This window comes from Geospiza fortis, unplaced genomic scaffold (assembly GCF_000277835.1).
Source record: "Geospiza fortis unplaced genomic scaffold, GeoFor_1.0 scaffold662, whole genome shotgun sequence".
NCBI classification, from domain to species: domain Eukaryota; kingdom Metazoa; phylum Chordata; class Aves; order Passeriformes; family Thraupidae; genus Geospiza; species Geospiza fortis.
Genome location: NW_005054450.1, coordinates 1,037,009 through 1,058,908, shown reverse-complemented (window position 1 = coordinate 1,058,908; position 21,900 = coordinate 1,037,009). Strand labels below are relative to the sequence as shown.

Below are 21,900 nucleotides of genomic sequence, written 5' to 3'. Positions count from 1 at the left end.
AAGACTGATCTCATATTTAGATCAGGCTGCTCACAAACACAGACCTGTAATTTACAGGGGATACTCACAGATACTTATATAAAATTCTAATTGTGATGGGCAAAAAAGCTTTGGCTACCAGGTATTTCAGATTTGCTACAGGGTTATTTCCTCATAACAAATTTTAGTGATAGTTTGGTGGGTTTTGTGTCTTGAGTTGGGATACTTAAAATTAGTGTATATTTTTAAAAGTGAATTCAAGACATGTACCCTTCCTGTAAAGTTTAAGAATAGCTGGAATAGTCTGGATGTAACTGGCAAGAGGTTTCTAGCTGTGCATCACATTTTAATTTGGCAAGAAGGGAGCAGTATCCAGGGGCTCCAGAAGCTGAAGCTGTATGAAAATGGTGTAATTTGTAACAGGACATTTCACCACTGAATATTTGAGTTGTACCAAGGATCTTTTATCACTTAAAACTTCTAAAACAAGCTTAGACATCTTTCTAAAGTCAGGTTGCTTAGTAAGTAATGGGCTTGAAAATACACATTTCCAGGTGATGTTTTGTGGCCCCAGGATTTAACAAGATGGACTAGCTGATCATGGTGACATCATCTTCAAAAACTGGGGGATGAAGGGCTTATCAGACTTAGTTGAGTTACCTGGGTTTAAACTGCTCACTTGAATCTGCAGAGAGAAGATGGCACCTTTAGAGGGGGCAGGTAACTCTTGGACACCTCTCAGAATGAGCTGAATGACTTTACAAAGCTCCTTTCTACCCTTGGAGTGCAGGGAGAGCCTGCAGTGCTGGCTTAGGTGGAGATCCCTCACAGCTGGAGGGATGCTGTCCTGTGTCCTGAGTAGGAGCAGGTGTTACCCCAGCAGGAAGATTCAGGTTTCATGGCTCATCCCATTGTGTTTGATTTCTGAGCACCACCTCGCTGTATGGGGCTTCTTTTGAGATGTTTGTCATGGAGCAGTCAGTTCAAGGTGGCCACAGCTGTCTGAAGGCCACGTGCATGGTGAACTGTTTAATTCTTTCTTTGTGCCTGACCCTAATCACAAGGTTAACACCCAGAATGGATGAAAACTAACCTGCATGTGTATAATGCTGTGTGTATCAGCTGGCATACTTGTTGTTTTACAAAAGAAAAAGCAAAAAGAATCACAAAGAGTGAAGATTTTTCCTCCCTCGTGTTTTGAAGGTGGCGAACTGCGCATGGCTCAGTTTTTCCGAGGCAATCTGGCAGGGTTGATGATCCGTTCTGGTAAACTGGAGAACAAGAAGGTGATTGATTGCCTCTACACCTGCAAAGAGGGGCTGGATTTGCAGATGGCTGACGGTGTTGGCAAAGGTGTGAAGGTAAATTTGCATATAAACAAAGGGGAGCATGTACATATTCCTTGTCTGATCAGAGTTACAAGTTTTACTGGCAGAATTAACAGGGTGCCCCAGATATAAAAAGCTTATCTCTTGTAGCATTCTGCATTAATATTACATAAAAGTAGGAAATTTTTCTTGTATAAACCTGGTCTTAGAAATGTAAGTTACTCTGTTGTCTTTTAAATCTTGAAGAGAAACTCCATATTTGTAAGCCTCTGTTTTACCAGCTGTGCAGATTGTCTAATAAGAGATCTTTAACAAGCAGTTTCATAAAATGAGATTATGTGGCTTTTTCAGTAGCAAGCTTGTGTGAACAGAGCTAAATTTCTGTTATATGTTAGCTGTCTCTCTTCTGTATTACTAGAACCAGAACTATGATATGTGCTTAGATTTTTTCTTTAAGTATGAACCACAAATACATTGCCCTGGGGTAAGGCAGTGAGTAGGGAGCTCAGACTGTGTGCCACAAGGCTGGGAAGTAATGACCCTTTGGCTTTGAATATGGATGCAATTCTTCTGCATTTAGCAGTGCTGAGCTCCAGTTTGAATTGCCAGATCATGTCACTCAGCTGGGTGTTCTCTTACGGTTTTCGTCCTTGTTTTCAGATCCACATGAACCCGAGCCAGTCAACGCTGACCATAGAAGGGGATGACATTGACAGAGTGGACAAGGCCATGCAGCACATTTCCTACCTGAACTCTCGCCAGTTCCCAACTCCTGGCATCCGCAGGCTGAAGATCACCAGCACTGTCAGGTGTGTCCTGGTGCTGAGCTGGAGCATCCCTGTGTGGGAATGGTGCAGCCTGGTGCTCACAGGCCTCACTTGGGAGAAATACTCACAAAGGAGTCCTGGGCTATGTGACCATCCCACATTGCAGTACAGCAAATGTTACCCACACCAGTGCTCTGCTCTCTGCCTGAGAATGGAGTAGGGAGTGTGTAAGGTGGGGAGGAAAGTACTGCCAGAGTGCTGGGAGTGTCTCCAGTCTCACAGCTTCATTAAAGGGGTTACCTGTGGCTCTAAGTCAAAGCATAGAAATGAGGCCAAATGGTAACTGTAAGTAAAAATTAATTGTGAGATTGCTCCCTTGGTGGCTATTCCATACTTTCCAGGGCAGCTGATGAATTTATCTAAGACTCTTGGGTCTGAGACAGCTTTTCAAAAATTTATAAAGCAATTACTGTGTGTAATTGTGCTTCCCTCTGAAATAACCACCTTGACTGCAAAACTGCTTCTGTCTCTCAGGTGTTTCAACGAAGAGGCCTGTGTCTCCATTCCCTCTGTGGAGGGGTATGTCATGGTCTTGCAGCCAGAGGAGCCAAAAATCAGCCTGAGTGGCATCAACCACTTTGCCCGCTCTGCCTCAGAGTTCGAGAGCTCCGAGGGCGTGTCCCTGTTCCCGGAGCTCCGCATCATCAGCACCATCACCCGGGAGGTGGAGCCCGAGGGGGACGGCGATGAGGATCCTACAGGTAACTGTCCACCCTCACCTCGGGCAGCATCTTCCTCCTGCAGAGAGCTGTGGGCTTTTAATCCAGAATCCAGTAAGGGGAAAAAAGGTGTAGATCCTCTGGTCTGGGCTAACAAAAACTTAACTGGAAATGATAATAAGCCATTATCCTCATGTAAATATCCCTTGTTTAGATTTTGTATTTTATTTTTTAAATCATTATTTCGTGAATACTTGTTCTCCTCAGGCCTAGATTTTAATATTTGTTCTGGTGTTTCTGCTTAAATCTTTGGCTTTTTTCTGATTTTTAGTTCAAGAGTCTTTGGTATCTGAAGAGATCATGCACAACCTGGATATGTGTGAGGTGACAGTGCTGGGAGAGGAACTAAATCAGGAACAAGAGAGCCTGGAGATTGACATGACACGATTGCAGCAGAAAGGCATTGAGATGAGCAGTTCCAACCTGGGCATGATAATCACAGGTGGGGGTTCCTGCTGCTGCTCTTGGGAGGGAATGAAGGGACTGACAAAGGAAGCAGTTCTAGAGAGGTGGTTTGTAAGCCTTACTCCAAATACTTCATTTCTTTTAGAATTTCAGGCTTGGACTACCTTTAGAATTCCAAGCACAGCAATTCTGTGGAAAGCTGTGATTCTAGAAAATACAACATTCTGGAGCCTCCCTTCTGTTCTTTACTCTGTTCCAAATAGCAGGTCACCTCTGGGCTGTGGAACTGCAGATTTTGCCCCTGAAAAGGCTTGTTCCTTCCATAGGTACTCCAGTGCCTAGGAGCATGTATCATTCTTTTCTGTTATGTTAAAATATTCCATAGAAAAGCTCCCAGAATCCTTTCAAAGGCTCTCTGGGTTTAGGATTTTACCACAAAACCAGCCCAAGGATTTCAGTGGAGCCACACGTGTGTGTCAGTGGTGTTATCCTTTCTGTATCCTTGAAAATCTGTTGGCCAAGAAACCTCAGGTGAAGCAATGGAGTAATATTTGTCTGGGCTCTGAAGTGGTGCCTTTGCAGAGCTGTAGCTGTGTCTGTCCCCCAGGGGTGGACACCATGGCTAACTACGAGGAGGTTCTGCACCTGATCCGCTACAGGAACTGGCACACGGCGTCCCTGTTCGACAGGAAGTTCAAACTGCTCTGCTCGGAGCTCAACGGGCGCTACGTCAGCAACGAGTTCCAGGTGGAGGTGGGTCACTGCCCGGGCCTTGGGGGCCTGCAGCAGGCAAGGGCTTGCCTCAGCTGAGAGATAATGGACCAGTTATCGATTTAGGTTTTGTCCTGTAAATCAGTATTAGGAAATGTGAGCATTTCAGGCAGTGTTTTATATATAAATGTGGTTTTAGTCCTGTGTTTCAGCTTAAAATAAAATTGTTTGTAGAAGAAATAGTGTGGCTAATGGAGGTGCGAAGGTGGAAAGGTTGCATTGAGAACACAGATTGTTCATTTAGCTAATGGAATGAGAGTGGTGCTACCAGAGAGCTGAGTGGCCTTTTTGTCTCACTTCAGGGGGGCCACAGATGGATGTGCTGGGCCCTTTGCTGTTTTGCTTGTAATGTGTAAATTTCTGATACTAAGAGATTATGTTAGAGCACAGAGAAGCTAAAATTGCATTTTCTCTGCAGCAGGTTACAGGTTAATTATTATTTAGTATGCTTACATCAAGTAGATGGAATTACAGCAGAAAATGGCATTAAAGGCACTAAAATTTTAATTTTTTTTCTTTTTATTTTTATCTTTTCAGAATGATACTATTGGGTTTCTGGAGTTTAACACTTTCTGTTTGTCCCTAGGTGAATGTTATCCACACAGCCAGCCCAGTGGAACATGCCAATCACATTGCTGCACAGCCACAGTTCATTCACCCAGTGCATCACTCCTTTGTTGATCTCTCTGGTCACAACTTGGCAAACCCTCATCCCTTTTCAGGTCAGGATTCTCAGCTATTGAAGTTGAGCTGTTTTTTTGTCTTTCAAATTGATGTAATTATATTTAAGGAAATGAAGCCTAGTTCTGACTTTTCCTACTGACCTTTTAAGTGGCTGTAGACAAACTGCCTTTGTGTAATATATATGAAATAATGTACATGAAATACTGGTGTAAAGCCATTTCCCCTGGCAGGTGATGGGAAGGGGAGGAGTTGTCAGCACAGTGTGAGAGTTACCAGTGTTGTGTTTCTGGCTGCAGTTGTCCCCAGCACAGCCACGGTGGTGATTGTGGTGTGTGTCAGCTTCCTGGTGTTCATGATCATCCTGGGCGTGTTCCGGATCCGCGCCGCGCACCAGAGAACCATGCGGGACCAGGACACGGGCAAGGAGAACGAGATGGACTGGGACGACTCTGCTCTCACCATCACTGTCAACCCCATGGAGGTAACCCTGGGCAGCTGCTGGCCTCTTCCAGCTGGGATTATTGCCCATGGGCACGGGGGGGAGAGCAGGACAGCCCTGAGCACAGGCCAGAGACGTTACCTGGGAATTTAGAACAAATGTGCCAAATGCCAAGAGCAGTTGGTTGGGATCCTGCAGGGGTTAGAGTTTCATGCTGGAGGATGGGATTTTACAGGCCAATGTCCAGCACTAGTGTTCATCATGTGCACAGTGCTTTAAACACAGCCTGCTTTTGTCTAAGCTAGGAGGAATTTATTGTCAGAACATCTGTGTTTATGATGTTTCCTTCTCCTGTGGCTGACATCTGAATTTTTAGAAAATTGGAAACAAGAAAGATGTGTGACCTTCATGCTCTGTGTCCTATTGTAAGATCCTTTTCCAGTAGAATTTGCAGTACTGGATCACCCTTCAGAGCCAATTTGTGTAGAGTGCCAGGATTGTCACAGAACTCTTTTACAATGTGCTGCTTCCTTTGTCTTTTCTGGTTTCTGCCTAATTCCTACTGAACTGCTAAATCCAGCAAGGACTCTGCAATAGCTCTTCCTCAATATAATGCCTTGAATAAAGAACAAAAATAATTTTAGCCAGTATGGTAATGACAGCTAATTTTTGTTTGAACAGACGTATGAGGATCAACACAGCAGTGAAGAGGAGGAGGAAGAGGAGGAAGAAGAAAGTGAAGATGGAGAAGAAGATGACATCACTAGTGCAGAGTCTGAAAGTAGTGAGGAGGAAGAGGGAGAGCAGGAGGAGGACCAACAGAATGTTAACAGACAGCAGCAGCTGGAATGGGATGACTCTACCCTCAGTTATTGATTCTAGCTGCTCCCTTTGTCTTTATGTTCCCGCTCTAGAAGACTCCACTGTAACACACTCCATTGGTACCAAGGATTCATGGTGTTTGAAACAAAAAAATTCATTCTGGCCAGTAGATTGAACCCCCACACAGCCGTGTTTGTGTTCTGTCAGCTAGTTCCTGATGTTTAGGGTTGTAGTTAGCACCTCTTCCTTCAGCCATGCCTCAGTGACTGGATTTTTTTTACGCTCTGTGAGGAACCACCTTGCACTTTTTTCTTCATGTCATCTCAGCTAAGTGACTCTACAGCTCTGTAGCCATTGCACATGAATTTCTGAACTGTCTTTTTTTTGCTCAGTGAAACAAACTTGGCTTTGTTCCTTTTTCTCTTTCTAAAAGATGCAAAGATTGCTTGTTGACAAAGGGTAAAGCTGCTCATTTTCAGCCTGTTGATTTCTTTTAATTTTTTTTCCCCCGAATTAGTGCATGTGTAAAGTGGCAGAATGAGGTTAATATGTAGAAGATTAACAAGACTTTTTAATATTTTGTAAATATATTGGAATTATGTAATTATGTCATTTGTGGTAGTGAAAACAGGGATTGGGGTTTAAAACATGCTAAAGTGAAAAATCATGCAGCATGAACTATTCCAAGTCTCATCCTACTGCAGCAGGAGCACGGGCACAGTTCTTAGTGTAGATGTTCAGTAACTCTGTCTTGGCCTTGACTGCGATGTGTGCTCATGCCCCGCTCTCCTTGAACTCCTTCCTCTTCTTTCATCTCCTTTTTTTTTTGCAGAGGGAACAGACAAGCTTGTGAGAAGTTGTAAAGGCTTTAGGAGCCTCTGCAGAGGTTCAGCTCCGCTGTGCACTGCAATTTGGTTTTAATTTTATTTTTTTCTCCAATTAAGGCTTGCCATAAAGGCTTTTAAGTTATTGGGGAAATAACACTACATGCATGGTGGGCAGATCTGTGTGCTGTGGCTGTGGGGTGTGACCACAGCTCCTGGTAGTTCTGGGGAGAGTGCCTGGAGCCCAGTGTGGGCTGTGCACACTGCAGACAGGTTTGGGTGTAGGGGAGTCTCAGCACCTGGGCTACCAGTCTACATGGATAGGGATTTGGGGGTTTTTTTGTTCATTTTTTCTAATTTGGAAGTGGGAGGGTTTGGGGTGTAGCTGATACCACTGAACACTCCTGCTCCTCCCCTGCAGCCCCTTGTACAGATTGTCGGTGTTTTAAGCCTTTGTTTACACTTAGTAATTGTGTTTTCCTGCTGGTGAAAAACTGTAGCATAAATTATCCAACCAGAAAACCTTGGGAATCATGTTAATTCATGTGATTTGGGTTGTTTCTGATCCCAGTTCCAATGTGGGATTGCAGAGGGCAGTAGCTGGAAGGTACAAACATGGGGGGGTTGTTTTTTCTGTCAGGCAGGGTTGTTTAACTTTATTTGGTCTGATGCAGAGTCGTGAATAGTGAATTTCTGCTTGATCTCTGCGGAGGTGGATTAAAGAGTAACTTGTTCTGCCTGTAGCAGGAGCCTGGGACTGCATTCCCTCCTGAGCACGGTAAGCCAAGCGCCAGCCCCTGCTCCTGGCTGGGGGTGCAGAGCCCAGCGTGCCCCAGCCAGGCCAGGGCAGGGCCAGGAGCACTGGGGAGGGGCCAGAGAGGGGCACAGAGGGGTAGAAGATGAGGGTTGAGCACGTGTTTGTACAGCTGAATTCCCAGAGCAGCCCTGGGATCGATGGGGTTTGCTTTGGGGGAACCTGACTGAGGAGTGCCTTTACAATAGAGATGGATCTGGCAGCAGGGAAAGAACCCACACCAGAGCTTACTGTTTTTGGGGGTTGTTTTGTTTTTGTTTTTTTTTTTTAATGTAAAATTTTAGATTTCTAAAATGGGAAAATGGTTTTGACTACTTATGTGGTAATTAACTGCTAGTTTTAAGTAAACTGGGAAACTTTTAACTTATGTCTGACAGTTGTCCTGTGTTAATGTGTAGAAGACTTATCCTTCCATATACTGTTGCTGTAGCTGCTGTATTTTAGACCAAAACTGATCATGACTTAATGGTAATACTGAGGGGTTGTAATGTCCTGATGCAGTTTGTAGCCACTGTGGGTATAACTTTTCAGATGTGTATATTGGTAACAGGTCAGTTTGGAAAGTCTATAAGCTACAATAAATTTCTGGTTCTAAAGGTTGTTTGCAGTTTTTATTTTCCTGAGTGAAACAAAATAGAATCCAGTTATATAAACTCCATTAATTTGCCTCTGCTGGGGGAGTAGGAGAGTTTTGTGGTCATTGCTCTCAAACACAGAAGGACTTGGCAGCTGTTGTGTACAATTCGTCAATATATTTTATTTCTTATTTACAAAACATGTACCTAGGGCAACTGAAGAGCTAAACATGTAAACATTCTCTTCTTGCAGAACCACGGTTTGGCTTAAAAAAATACTTCTTTTTCAAAGGCAACAGAATAAGCACAATCCGTTTGTACAGATTAAAAAAAAAATAATGACAGAAACATCTCTAAATAAATAGAAATAGGTCTATCATTCTGAGCATATTTATAAAAATGAGAAGCCACTTGTAATGAAATGGAACATTTTTGAAAATTACCTAAGTTTCAATCTTTAGTACAGTTCAGCTTGCTGAAAACCATCAGGTGAGCTGCTGCTTTGTGAATTTGGAGTCAAAGGCTCTTTGCTGACCCAACAGAGCTGTCAGAGATGTATCCAAGATACCCTCCCAGGGTGTACAAAAAGAAGGTCCACACGATGACTCACTGAATTTCTACTGCTCGTAGGTAAGTCAAGTTTTCCAAACCAAGTAAGCTCTGTAAAACTGTGCTCAGTTCTTGCAGCTGATACTGATACACCTTTGTGTTATTGCACTTCTCAAAGTGAGGGACAGGACTGGAGCCACTGCTCTGAAATCTGTGAGGACCTGGCCTTTGTGCTGTGAGAGGGAGCAGGGGGCCAGTGCTGCAGCACCCTGAACACCAGGCTCTGGCACTGCAAGAGAATTGCTTTTGCAGCTCTGGAATTGTAGTGTCTTCCCTTCCACAAGAACCTGACTGGGGCTGTGGTTTCAGTGCGTCTCACCTTGCACAGGGCCCAAGTACTTTTTGCTCTGTAAATTAGTTTAATAAGCAAGGAAATAGCAATATTTACTCTCTAAAATGGAGCAGAGGCACAGGACTGTTTCTCACTGATCAGCCTGCATAGAGCTCTAAATCCTGCAGTACCTCCCTCTAGAACCAAAGCAGCTGTTAGAGCCTGAGTGCTTCAGTCACAGTATCATCTGAAGGTGTAGGAAAAGGGGCTCTCCCAGGGTTAGATTAAATTAAAATGAGGTGTCTTCTATGCCAGAACTGCTGCTTCTACCAACAAGTGCTTGAGAGGCAACAGGGTTTGTATGAATAGATCCAAACCAGAACAGACCTCACAGCTTAACATCTTTTATGGAAAGCAGTAAGTACTTTAATTTGAAAATGCAATCTTAGCGTTTTCAGGTTTGAAACCAAAATAAAGGCAGAAATGCAGGAATTGAGGCTCAACTAAAGCCTAACTTTGGAAAGCAAAGTACCTGATCCAGTGGCCACCTCAAAGCTGCTTTTGTGCCATCAGTTTTAGACAGCAGTAGCTGAGTTCCAGCTCAGTTTCAGAACACTTTGGCCTCTGGAGCAGACAGAAAGCAATATGACAGCCTGGATGTTTTTATCCTGTCTCAAGGCAAGTAAAACCATTTATCCAAGTCAGCTTTGGTGTGCTTTGAGCTGACCCACCTCAGTGGACACTGACACAGGGCAGGAGTGACCACATGCTGAAGTTAATGCCTCTAAGCTGTAATAGTGGTGTCCTAGATAGGCTACAGGCATAGGGGGATCTCTGCTCAGCTAAATTTTCAAGAAAATAAATAGAAACACAGACATTAGCACACTGGAGGGATGTTACAAACGTCTTGACTTCATTCAAACGTGTATTTGAAGCTGAAGGCATTCTCAAGGGTACAGTACCTGTACCTACCTTCACTGTGTGCAGTAGTTTTATTGCCTCACGTCTCTCCCTTGTCCCCCAAAGATGTTCAGCAGCCAGGGTGGTGTGGCTGAGGACAGGCCAACAGTTTTTCAGTCATGCAGCAATGTCTGGGAACGAGGTGGGGGATCTTGCACTCTGCACCACTGTTCAGTCCTTAGGCACCTGTCAGTGCTGGGCTGTTCTGTTCTGTTCTCCTGGGCAGGGGCAGCTCCTGCTCTACTGCCTGTTGTCTTTGGAGACGTTGTGTGCCAGCCAGTTCACTTTGGTTTTCCAGCTCTCCCTCAGGGCTTCGTTAAACTTCACTCTGAAGTGCTTCAGTGCCTCCTCATCAGTTTTCCCAAGGGCCAGGGAGTCCTGTAGGCAAAGAGGCACAAATCACTGCACAACTGAACAAGTCACTGCTCAACCACTAAGATGTTTATTCATAAGAAATTACTCAATTGAAAGGAGCAATGGAGTAGCCATCAATTATTTTTAATTGTTCCTGCAGTTGCAGGAGGCTTTTCCTCTGATAAGCACTTGCATGCTCTGCTTCTGTTGGTGCAGGAAAGAGCACATTCTGTATTGCTCTTGGACAAAGTGTTCTGCAGCTGCCAGGGATAGGTGGTTATGACTCAGGAGGCAAACTAGGAAATGAGAGCCAAGGGCTTTGCCTCCTTCCCTGCAAGGAGGCACCTGCTGCCTCCAGGTGAAGAACCTGAAGAGGTTTCTGAGCACCAGGACCTGGCATTTCTGATGTCCTGCACAGGGCATTGGGCATCCATTCACTGTTCTGGAGCTCATCTGCTTCTAAGAATCTGGCCTTGCACACTGAACTCCTCCTCCTCCCCCAGCCACAAAATCAGGTGCTCAGTTTTAGCCCCTTGTGTGGGCTCTGCCTCTTACCTTTAGGTACTGGATGTCTTTGGAGCAGCTGAGCTCTGGCAGCCCAGCAGCCTTCATCAGTGCAAAGAGGTGCAGGAAGAGGAGCCCGTGGCGCCGCAGGATCATGTAGGCCCTTTCACAGTAACCCCTGAACCTGAGCAGGAGCAAAGACCAGCCAAAGGAGTGAGGACTGCCAGCTCCACCATTCTCTAAAGCATTTAAGCAGTCTGAACCCTGCTCTCTCCAGTTAGTAATTTATTTACTTTCATCTGTACAGGCAGCTATAGGCTGCACATTGGTGGAAATAAGTACTAAATACTTATAATAGTTATTGGTGGAAATAAATACTAAAAATTTAGAGCTTCAAAAGCTGAAGTCAAGTTTAACTCCTAGCACTTACCTTTCAAACTTCTCATTGTTATTAGTTTTTCCTTGCTGGATGACATGCACAAAGTCGTAGGTTAAGATGAAAGGGACTCGTTCTCTATTAATACCAAATTTAGTCTTGAAGTTCCCCAAAAAGTGACCAAAATCAATATGGAACAGCTGCAAATAAAAAAAAATAATAAATCAGAATATTGCCTCTTTCAGCTGATCAGAGCTGAGCTGTCTTCAGTTACTGCATTGAGCAGATCCTGGCCATAGGGTTTTGAGAGAGGGAAAAGTGGCCCTGCTTTGGGCAGAGCCCATGCCCAGGTGCCCTGCTTTGGGCAGAGCCCCATCCCCATGCCCAGACCCTGCTTTGCACAGAGCCCATGCCCAGGTGCCCTGCTTTGGGCAGAGCCCATGCCCAGGTGCCCACCGTGCCCTGCCCAGGTGCCTCCCCAGTTACCTGCCCCGTCTCCCGGACCATGATGTTGTCGCTGTGCCGGTCCCCAATGCCCAGCACGTAGGTGGCCACGCAGTACCCAGCACAGGACAGGGTGAACTCCTCGATGGCTTGGTCCAAGGCATCTCTGGAGAGGGTAGGAAGATAATTTGACTTTGGGCTCCAGTACTGCCCCATGGGGAGAGCTGTTTTCAGCTGCAGGAGAAGGGAGGGAAGCTCGTTTGGATTCCCACAGTGCTCTCTGGAGGCAGGACTCCCACCCCTGCTGCACAAAAATGAGCTGCAAGAACTGTCTGCAGCTGAAGGGGTCTGAATAAGGTGGTGTCCACAATCTCAACGGAAATGAGATCCACACGAGGCCTCCAGGTGTGCCAGGCAGGGGAGCAGCCACAGCCCGCATGGGAGAGCCTGGAGCTGTGCAGAGCTGGAGGAAAAGGAGCAGGGAGGGGAAGATGAGCCCTCACCCCGGGTTCTTGGACTTGAGCCAGTTCAGCAGAGCGTCCTTGTTGAAGGCAGCCGTGGCCACCATGTTGCTCTTGTTGAGCTGGATGTTGGCGATGGTGTCCGAGTGCATGACCACCTCAATCAGCCCCGTCTTGTCTCCTGTGGAGAGGCAGCCATAAGGGGTCATCCTGCAGAGATGAAAGAAACCCTTCCACTGAAATCCTGCCCACAAATGCACGGTGGTGACTTTCAAGCTTGCCCTTGCCTGCCCTGTCTCCTCCCTTTCTGCTCTGCAGTTCTGTTCCCCAGCCCACAGAAGCTGCCCAGCTGCTCCCAGAACACCAGACAGAGCTGCTGGGGCAAAAGGAGCCTGCAGAGAAAGCAGCCCCTGCACCCTGTCAGTGCAGGACAGCTGTGGGCACACTGCTCACCTCAGGTCCAGGCCCTCCTGCTTCCACAGGATGTCCATCAGCTGGATCATCTGCAGAGTCAGCATGTCCTGGCGCAGATCTGAGCAGCATTGCAGAGCAAAACAGAATTTTACTGTTCAAAGACATCCAATTACTGCACTAAAATCTTAATTAAAGGGGGAAGCAGGTGAAATATAGAGGGGAGTTAATATAAATTTTCAGATTACTACCAAAAACTCACCCAAAACCATTAAATTTCCTAATTTACACAACATCTTAATGGTCCAGATTTAGGCCCACTCACCCAGTAAATACTTGAGACTAAAAGATATATTTTCACAAACATAATGAAGACTTACCATCTCCATTTTTAAAAATTATACCCACTCCACCTCCACCTGTCTCTTCACTATTAAACACAATCCACAAAGGTTTCATTTTGGAGTCCATGAAGGTGCACTGATCCACACTAGAGGAAATAAAAATATTACCCTCAGTTTCCATCTATTAAAATATCAACCATCCAAGCTGCCAGTCCTACAGCAACTCCACCCACTGCTGGACTTGGGACTCCCACGAGGAAAGAACCTTGGGATAACACAAAGCCTGGCTCCAGTGTGAAACAAAGCACAAAATTCACACAAATTCAGAGGTGCAGATCTCTCCCTTACCAAACTTCAGCGAGGATGATGTTGGGGTTCAGGGGGGATTGGAGGTGGGAAAGGGCTTCCCTGTAGGTTTCCTGCTTCATGCACATGTGCATCATCTCCTTGGTTTGAGGCTTGGTGGCCTTCTGAGAACTCACTTTCACAAAGTCATTCAGAGCTTTCATCTTGTTCAGTGCTTCTCCCTGAAAACAGGAGGGATGAAACAGGGTTAACAAATAGGATATTCCTGGAGAAAGTTTAAAAAACATTAAAATCTCCTGTGAAATGTAAACCTTGGTTCCATCTCTTACTTCCTCTTCAATTTGTAGCAATTTCACACACTGCAACAAAACAAATTGAGCAGTATCTGCTTGAGGAAGATCCATAATTAATTGTGGAAACTCTGCTGGGCACAAATGCATTGCAGGATAATGGCTGCAGCAGGAATAAAGCACATTACCACACACCAAGGGAAGAAGTGAGGTGCCCTGGCTGGAAAAGTGCAGAGGATGAGACTCAGAGCCCAGCCTGCCCTTGGTTGCTTTTGGGGAGTTCTGGCTGTGATCAGCTCCCACTGAACAGCACCTCACCCAGCTGATGTATAACAGCAGTGGTCTGCACATTTCAGAGCATTCTAGACACACACTGCAGCTGTGTGGGTGAGACCCCCAAAGCCAACAGCCCTCATGAGGCTTTTCTGTACTACTGGTAACAATAATTTGGGCAAGCCAAGAGCTGAGAACCAGCCCCAAGGCAGAGGGAAGGCCCAAAGCAATCAGTACCTGCTTCATCAGCACCTTCATGTGGTGGGTGCTGCCCCGGCAGTAGGCTTCCAGGATGAGCCCAAACCTCAGGGAAACAGCAGGCACGTGCATCTCTGACCTGGGCAGGGAGCAGGCAGAGGAGTTAGAGCAGAGTGACAAAAGACAAAAAGTAATTAATAAAAAACCAATACTGTGTCCTCCTGGAATAATTCTTATTGAGGCACCCGAGGTAAGAAGTAGCAGTTCCCACTTCACAGAGCAATGAAGGACTCAGTAAATGCTGGTTTCCCTTGATTTTTGAGAAAAAGCCTACAAGATTTGCTCTTCACCTCAGATGCCAGAAGAGGAAGTGGCCGATCTTGCGGTTGGACAATGCCCTTTCCAGCAGGAACTTGGTCAATTCACAGTCTAGGTAGGATTCATACTTGAGCACCTGGACAAGCTGCAGCAGGTACTGGAACACATCATCATCCCTGTGGACAGAAAGGAAACATGAAATACAACCTTGTATTCACTGCCATAAGTGTTCTTGTAAAAGCTGCAAAGGCAAGGCTGTCACTGCTGTTCACAGCCCCTCAGCAGCCCTGAGCAGAAATAGAAAGGGCTCTGCCTCTCCCCTGGGGCCAGCGCTTACGTCAGCTTCTTCAGGGAGTTGATGGCAAAGGAACCAACATAACGGTCAGGAAAGCTGAAATCCAGCAGCTCCAAGGCATTCAGGACAGGCAACTCTGGCCAGGTCTGAAGCAGGGAAATCATCTGTAATGACCAAAGAGAAAATAGCTAAAAAAAGGAACAAGGCTTTTGCGACAATGGATATAAATCTGAAATTCTACTCATGAAAGAGCAGCTCCTCACGGGGGATCACTATTTATAGATGCCTCACAGCACGTTTGCAGATACCAGGTCAAAGACTGATTCATTGAGGTGGCTTGTGCTGATCTCTTACTATTATTTAAGAATATTCAATCCAGATACCTTTTTTTCCCCAAGAATTATACAGATTTTTTTCTTGCCTCCAGTTTCTTGAAGGGATAAACAAGGCCTTACTGGCCAGTAACAAATGTGGGACAGCCCCCAGAACCAAACAGAGCCTAGAAGAGCCAGACCTCAGCTGGGAACTTCCCTGAGAAAACTGTGAAACACCCCTGCTCAGCTGGGCTCCCAAACACAGCACAGGAATGCAGACACTGAAAGATGGACCAAAACAGGAGCCCTGGCTGCCAGCCCCTGCAGCCTCACCTGGGCAACATCCTCGTGCTTGTTCCACTTGGTGATGACGAGCAGCTTGGCCAGCGCCTGCGGGTACTGGTCACGGATGTCGTACCTCATCTTCCACACCAGGTCCTTCTCGTGCTCGTACAGCTCCGTGTGGCTCCTCCGCTCCAGGATCTCCTTCAGCTGCAGCTTCTGCACAGCAAGAGCACGCTCTGGGCTCAGCCAGCCCACAGGGGCCCTGCAGGGCTGGGCACGACCCAGCTGAGTGAAAAGTGCTGGGACAGGAGGTAAGGGGTAAAACCAGCCCATGAAACCAGGCAGCTGAAAAGTGATGCCAGCAGACTCACCTCCTCAGAATCTTCTGGGGCAGCTCGGGGCTGTTCTCCATTCCTCCCCAGCTCCAGCAGCTGGGACACAAATAAAGAGGGTGAGAAAGGCTCCCAGTTCCTCTGTAACTGTGGGCACCATTACCTCACACTGCATTGGAGGTCAGTCACTTGCCAGTCCTGGGCTCCCCTTTGTGCCTGGCACAGGCTCTGAGCCAGACCCTGCCTCTTGGGGAGCACAGAGCTCCTTCCTCCTCTGAAACAGGCACATCTCTTCCTCCACTTGTCTGGCCAGTTGCAGTGACAGATGGAAAATCTCCACCTCACACATGGCATGTTATCACTCTGCTGAAAGGGAGGGAGCTGCCTACTTTCACTCATTTCCCCTTTATTCCTCTTCCTTCCCAAAGACCTTAAAGCAGTTTGAAGGCAGCTCAGTTAAACCCATTTTTAAACAAATGCTCATTTATGAGAGCAGCTTTACCTCAGTAATTCATAGCTTGGAAAAGTACTCAAAGGTCCATTAGGTGAGAGGAGAAAGTGAAATTTTCAGTTAACAATAGCTATTAATCAAGTTTGCTTGCACCCAGTCCCTGTGGATGGCTGCCCCGGAGGTTCCCCACTGGAAGGGACAGTGAGGGAATTCCTACAAATGTTCCTGTGCCCCACCTGCTCAAAGGATGGGTAGTACACAGGATGTGCTGCCACGCTGGGGAAGCAGATGACCAAGGCTGCTGCACTCTCAGTGTTGGGGTTGCACTGCACTGTGCCCATGGGGTTCAGAAGTTCCCCTTTCTCATCTGAAAAACAAAGTACACAAAACCCATGAGCCCAAATCTTGCGAAGCTTTGGTGCAGAAAGCAGAGCAGAGGCTGTCCCTGGGCACTGCCTGGCCAGGAGCACTTCACCCCCCCTGAGCCCTCCCCAGTGAGGGGCACGTGGCATCCTCAGGTGAGCAGCCACCTCTCAGGTCACACCTGCAAAGCCAAGCTCAACAAAGCCTTGCCTTGGCAGGGCTCCAGCTCAGAGCAGTGGCCACTCCACTTCCTGGGGACACTGAGGATGCCACAGGCCAGCAGCTGCCTGTCCTGCCATACCTGGGAAGGAGGACCACATGTGCAGGCAGCACTCCCCTGTTTTCAGCTGGTCTCTGTAGTCGAAGAGCATCACGTTGGCCCAGGCGATGGGGCAGTCCTGCGGAGACAGCGCTCGTGGGGGGCTGCCCTGCCCGGCTGCTGCAGGGCACTGAGAGAGCCCCTGAAAAGGGACACCCTGCCTGCTCCCCGCCTGAATTCCCCTAAATTAACAGTGCAAGATGGCATCGGGCACCTGCCGAAACCTGGGGCCTTTTGTGTGGTGCCAAATGGCACCAAACGCTCCCCACAAATCTGTCTGAACACAAACACCACAAATGTGTCTGAAACTTCACCACCTGAGAGTTGGCAAAGCTGAAGAACCTCTAATTTTCCAATAAGGCCTTGATACTCTACACTCGATATTTGAGGAAACTATTACACATTTCATACATTTTACCATTTGAGGGGAGGGAGAAGAACTTTAATTTTGAAACAGGGAACACAGAGAAAGCACGATTTTGGGAAACGAGACAAAGGATGCTAGAAATAGCTCATAATAGGAAAAAAAGGCTTGGCTTCTCTGTACAATAATAAACACTATCTATAGAAATCAAACTTTATGTTGCCAATCCCTCACCACACCCCCAAAACAAACCCCACAAATCCAACCCAGCCTGGTTTTAGAGGAGGGAGACTCCAGCAAGTAAAGTGCCTGGGACATGGCCAAGACAAAGAACCCATCCCCTGCCCTCACCCAGCTCCCAGCCCCAGAGCAGACACACATTCCACGAGTGAGCTCAGCTTTCCTGCAGTCAGGTTCCCCAGTGGAACATTTGACCTCATGCAGCAGCACTCAGAGCTCAGATCACAGCACAGAAAACAGCTGGAAAAGGGGTTACATGGCAGAAATCCTGCACTGAGGCACCCACAAACAGAGCCATGCTGGAAGGCACCACAGGGACACATCTGGTTCCACTGGGGCACTCCAGTGCAGCAGCCTTACCCCACAGAACACCCCAGCACTGGGGGAGGTTACAGAGCCCCCATTTCCCTCTAAGGTGACAAAATGAGTCACTTTAAGCAGCCTCTCACAAACCTTGGAGCTGATTTGATTACTCCAAATATCTTCAGTGAAATCACATTTGAGACATCAGCTTCCAGACAACAGGGAAAAGCCAAATAAAACATCACCAGCAGCAATAACCTTTTCTAACAGAGTAAATGACATCTAACCACAGCTCAGAGCTTGCCAAAACACAAGGCAGGATTTCTGGTGGATAAGGTCCAGCAAAACAAGGATCCAGCACTCTAAAGACAGCCATCTCCTGCATGATTTAGAGAAACACTGAAAGCCAACCCTCTGGGTGACATTAACCCTCTGACTCATCCAGTCAGCCTGCAAACATGCCTGCCTTTGTGGTGGTAAACGATTTAGTCCCACCTATCTGCTCTGGACAGACTGCATATAAACAACATGTATGGAATTAACCTCTGAGTAATGAAAAAAATAACAATCAAAGCAAACAAACAAAAAAAAATCAGGTAACCTGCCCTTAACAATCATTTGAGATTATTTCTGGGCACTTCACTCAGAGCTGTAGCTCACCATGGGGAAAAATTCCTTTTTTCAGTGCTCAGCTGTGGTGAATGTTGTGATTTTATACTAAAAGCTCATCAGAATGCACCCACCCTTCCCCAGCACCAGAACACACATGAATAAGTCCCTCTTAACAACTCAGCTAAACAGACTGGCTCTGTTTTGTCAATCAGAACAGCAAGATTTCCTTCTGACTGCTTCAAAACTGAAAATTATTCCAGTGTGACCACAATCATCCAGCCTGTGGATGAATCAGATCTTCTGTCCAACAAAAGCCTCCAGCAAGAGCTGGGGTTCTGCTATTCCTAAACAGAAAAGAAACCCAACAATAAAACAGTTAATCCTGGTCCTGGCCTCAAAATGTTTCCAGTCTGAAGTCTTCAACCCAGAAATTGGTCCCCACAAGCAGGATTTGTGAGCTGGCTGCTGGTCCCAGACATGACTGCACAGTAACCCTGAGAACCCCACTGATGTCAGCACAACAAGGCTCAGTGAACCTCCCAGCAGTGAGGAGGAGTGAGCAGAACTGAAATCTTCTCATCACACTCATCAGTGCCTCATTCCTCTGCACGCTAGCACAGATGGCATGAGTAACCCTCTCCTTAAGGCATGGGAAGTGTTTGTGGTCACAGAAACAATAATTTGCAGAGGCACAAATGCCTTTGCTGCTCATAAAGAACAGAGCTTGAGGCTTACGTTACAACTCTGGGAAATCAGCAATTAAATCACAGGCTGCAGTTGGATCTGCTTTTAGTTACTAAATTATTAATGGGATAGAAGTTTTGGAAAGTGAGAATATCACTACCTCTGATTAAGATGCCCAAATCAAGAGCTTCCAAGGTGATTTAACACTTTGGTCAGTTTGCAACACCTGAACAGTGACCTTGAAGAACCTGCACTCTAATTTTACCTTGCCATAACCAATGTTTACATTCCTCAGTTCATTCCCCCTCCCTAGTGGTAATTTGCTCCACTGAGGATTTGCAGGAAAGACCTTGTTAGAAAGAAAATGCAACAGAGATGATGGTTTAACCTCAACTACAGAACAAGGAAGTTGCAGAAGAGCGAAACAGGGACACCAAGATAAGTGATTCCTCTTTAGGTCCAGTCAGATGCTGGGTATGTTTCTCAATGGTCTTTCTAGACAAGAAATTGCACATAAACAGCCTTTCTTACAGGTAGCACTTCTCAGCTTCCTGTTCCTGCTGGAGCAGTTACTGGCCATTGCCCTGTACGCTGCTTTATTAACACGACCCTTTCTGAAAGCAAAAAGGTTCAGGAGCACAGCACACGATCTGCAGCCCCCAGCGGCCTGGCTCAGCCCCAGGCTGGCTTCACTTACAGCTTTCTTGGACTTCTTCTTGGTGGAGCGAGCCTTCCTGGCCTTCTCGACGACGGCGTAGAGCGCGAGGCAGAGCCGGGCCATGCGCGGCAGGTCGCGCACGCTGATGTCGAACTCCAGGCGCTGCCGCCACACGGGCTCCGAGCACACGCTCACCTCCGAGCTCGACACGGTCTTGCACAGCATCTCGGTGCCGTGGAACAGCCCTGCCTGCACCACCAGCTGAGGGGGCAGCAAGGACAGTGCTGTGAGCCCGCGGGACTGCCTATGCGCTGCAGGGGAAGGGGACAGGGCAGCTCTCCCTGGACAGTGTGTCCCTCTCCTGTCTCATTCCCAGGTCACTGAACAGGGTGTCCCTCTTCTGTCTCATTCCCAGGTCACTCACTCAGCTCTGAACTCTCTCTTCAGACAGGGCAGCCCTTCCTGAACAGTGTGTCCTTCTCCTGCTCCTTCCCAGTTCAGTCACTCAGCTCTGAAGCATCTCTCTTTGCTCAGCTTCAGTGAGGGCATTGTTATCTTCTCACTTCATGCAGACTTGCATATTGATTAATGTGGCACGTTCTTGCCCAGTTTCCTTCCTTTCCCAAAGGGCAGCTGCTCCCCTTCTCCTCATTTCCCCTTTCATGGCAAACACCCAAACATCCCAGGCCTCTACTACCTCCTGCCTTCCCTTTGCCAGCCACCACCTCTCTCATCACTCCTCTCAGAGCTGGGTGTCCCCTGCCCTGCCCTGCCCAATGCCATTACCTCAGGGCAGCAGCTCTGTTTGCTGTGCAGCAGCTTTTCCAATGCTGGGCTGCTGTCTGCCCATCCCCATCCCTGTTGTGCTGCAGCTCAGCCACTGCCCAAGGGCTGACTGGAGCCCCACAGGAGCAGGTGAGGTCACACTGCCAGCCACCCCTGTCCTCCCCACACAGACCAGAGGGGTGTGACTGGGAAAACACATGTACAAACCCCAGAGTGAGTCAGTCCCCACCTTCATTCTCTCATCTGCATTGACCTTGCTGCCTTGCACCAGCTCAACGTAGAAAGGCTGCTCCAAGGACCAGAGAGAGCCATAGTTTGGCTGGGAAGAGAAAAGGGTTCTGATCAGAAATAGATGCAACAAAGGCCTCTCAAGTCAGCACCAGAACTCATCTCCCACTCCATGCTTTTGGGTCCCACAGAAAAGAGCAAGAAGCCTGGGAGAGCCAGGGAAGCTGTGGAGGGGGCTGGAAGGCTGGCTGGAAATTCCCACCCTATTCCCCAGCTGGGAACCTGCCCTGAGAAGGGCAGGGAGCACCCACTGCTCTTCCCAGCCCAGACCAGCCCAGTGTGTCCCCAACAGAGGAGCCCAGGGTGAGCCCAGGGGTCCCTGTCCCCTTTTACCTTTTTCTTGGGGAGTGGTGGGGGCTTGGAGGCTGCCTTTGGGGGGCTGGTGATGCAGTTGGTCTGCTCATCCCTCATGGCAATGATGGCAGAGGAGTGCACCATGGTCAGGTGGGGGGTCAGGCCCCGCTGCAGGCAGCTGCGGATGTACTGAGAGGGGACAGGGTCAGCCAGGCCTGCCAGAGCCACCAGCCCAGGCACGAGCCCTGCAGGGACTCGGGGAAGGACACAGCAACAATCCAATCCCAGCTCTCAATTATCTCCTCTTGCTTTATAAACCTGCAACTCGCTGGCCTCATGCTGCCAGAGCTGAGAATATGAAGTGCCTTTTATAGCTGGCATTTCATCAATGGACTCAAATGGCTGCATTAAGGGAAAACACTGAGGAGGATTCAGCATTCCCAGCCGCAGTCTGCCCTGCCAGAGGAGCACATGACTCAGGATTACTTGCCCAACTTTCAATGGGAGAACCCTCATCCCACCATACAAGCATGCACATATTTCCAGAAACACACCTGTAAATGTATTCACACAGCACTGGGCAGGCTTTAGACCACTGGCCCCCCAAAAATAAGGATTGGTTAGGTTGCTGGAAGTACCCTTTGCCCTAGGTAGCATCCAGGTGCTGTCACTGATGTGCTGCACCCCTGCAAATAGCACTCTCTCCTTCTCAATATGTCCCAGCCCCAGCAAGAGAAGGCCATGTGGGAACAGCCACTGACAAAGCAAGACACGAGGCTCACCTGGAACTGGTACAGGGGGTAGTTCCCATAGAGATATTCACATTTCCCATTCACCTGCAGGGTGTAGTCCTCTGGCTGCTGCACGGTCTCGGGGCGGAGCACAGTGGCCTGTTTCTTAATGGCATAGCTCATGAGGGTGATGGGGAACTCCCGGGGGGAGATCTGGAACATGAAGCTCTCCTGCAATCCCAACAGCACAGCAGAGTGTCAGACACCAGCATGGG

General features: G+C 47.6%; 2 protein-coding genes across 6 annotated transcripts in view; one reads left to right on the top strand and one right to left on the bottom strand.

Annotated features, from left to right (window-relative positions):
* Positions 1-8,208, top strand: part of CLSTN1 (calsyntenin 1) — a 34,338-nt gene extending 26,130 nt beyond the window's left edge. For all 4 annotated transcript variants that reach the window (XM_031062558.1, XM_031062556.1, XM_031062557.1 and 1 more), the window contains 8 exons: positions 1,183-1,340; positions 1,968-2,116; positions 2,609-2,835; positions 3,125-3,295; positions 3,866-4,011; positions 4,616-4,751; positions 5,010-5,194; positions 5,834-8,208. In XM_031062558.1, the coding sequence (XP_030918418.1) occupies positions 1,183-1,340; positions 1,968-2,116; positions 2,609-2,835; positions 3,125-3,295; positions 3,866-4,011; positions 4,616-4,751; positions 5,010-5,194; positions 5,834-6,028 (1,367 nt within the window). In that variant the 3' untranslated portion in view covers positions 6,029-8,208. The remainder of the gene's footprint in view (positions 1-1,182; positions 1,341-1,967; positions 2,117-2,608; positions 2,836-3,124; positions 3,296-3,865; positions 4,012-4,615; positions 4,752-5,009; positions 5,195-5,833) is intronic.
* PIK3CD (phosphatidylinositol-4,5-bisphosphate 3-kinase catalytic subunit delta) overlaps positions 7,870-21,900 on the bottom strand; it is a 17,253-nt gene continuing 3,222 nt past the window's right edge. The window contains exons 5-23 of one of the 2 annotated variants that reach the window (XM_005427686.2): positions 21,677-21,856; positions 20,934-21,083; positions 20,542-20,631; positions 19,566-19,787; positions 16,648-16,744; positions 16,220-16,350; positions 15,572-15,631; positions 15,249-15,416; positions 14,644-14,765; positions 14,339-14,482; positions 14,028-14,127; positions 13,270-13,448; positions 12,958-13,067; positions 12,620-12,698; positions 12,209-12,376; positions 11,748-11,871; positions 11,316-11,461; positions 10,937-11,069; positions 7,870-10,405 (exon numbers count right to left, since the gene is read on the bottom strand). In XM_005427686.2, coding sequence (XP_005427743.1) covers positions 10,268-10,405; positions 10,937-11,069; positions 11,316-11,461; positions 11,748-11,871; positions 12,209-12,376; positions 12,620-12,698; positions 12,958-13,067; positions 13,270-13,448; positions 14,028-14,127; positions 14,339-14,482; positions 14,644-14,765; positions 15,249-15,416; positions 15,572-15,631; positions 16,220-16,350; positions 16,648-16,744; positions 19,566-19,787; positions 20,542-20,631; positions 20,934-21,083; positions 21,677-21,856 — 2,541 coding nt within the window. In that variant the 3' untranslated portion in view covers positions 7,870-10,267. The remainder of the gene's footprint in view (positions 10,406-10,936; positions 11,070-11,315; positions 11,462-11,747; positions 11,872-12,208; positions 12,377-12,619; positions 12,699-12,957; positions 13,068-13,269; positions 13,449-14,027; positions 14,128-14,338; positions 14,483-14,643; positions 14,766-15,248; positions 15,417-15,571; positions 15,632-16,219; positions 16,351-16,647; positions 16,745-19,565; positions 19,788-20,541; positions 20,632-20,933; positions 21,084-21,676; positions 21,857-21,900) is intronic. The other variant, XM_031062554.1, reaches the window with a different exon arrangement.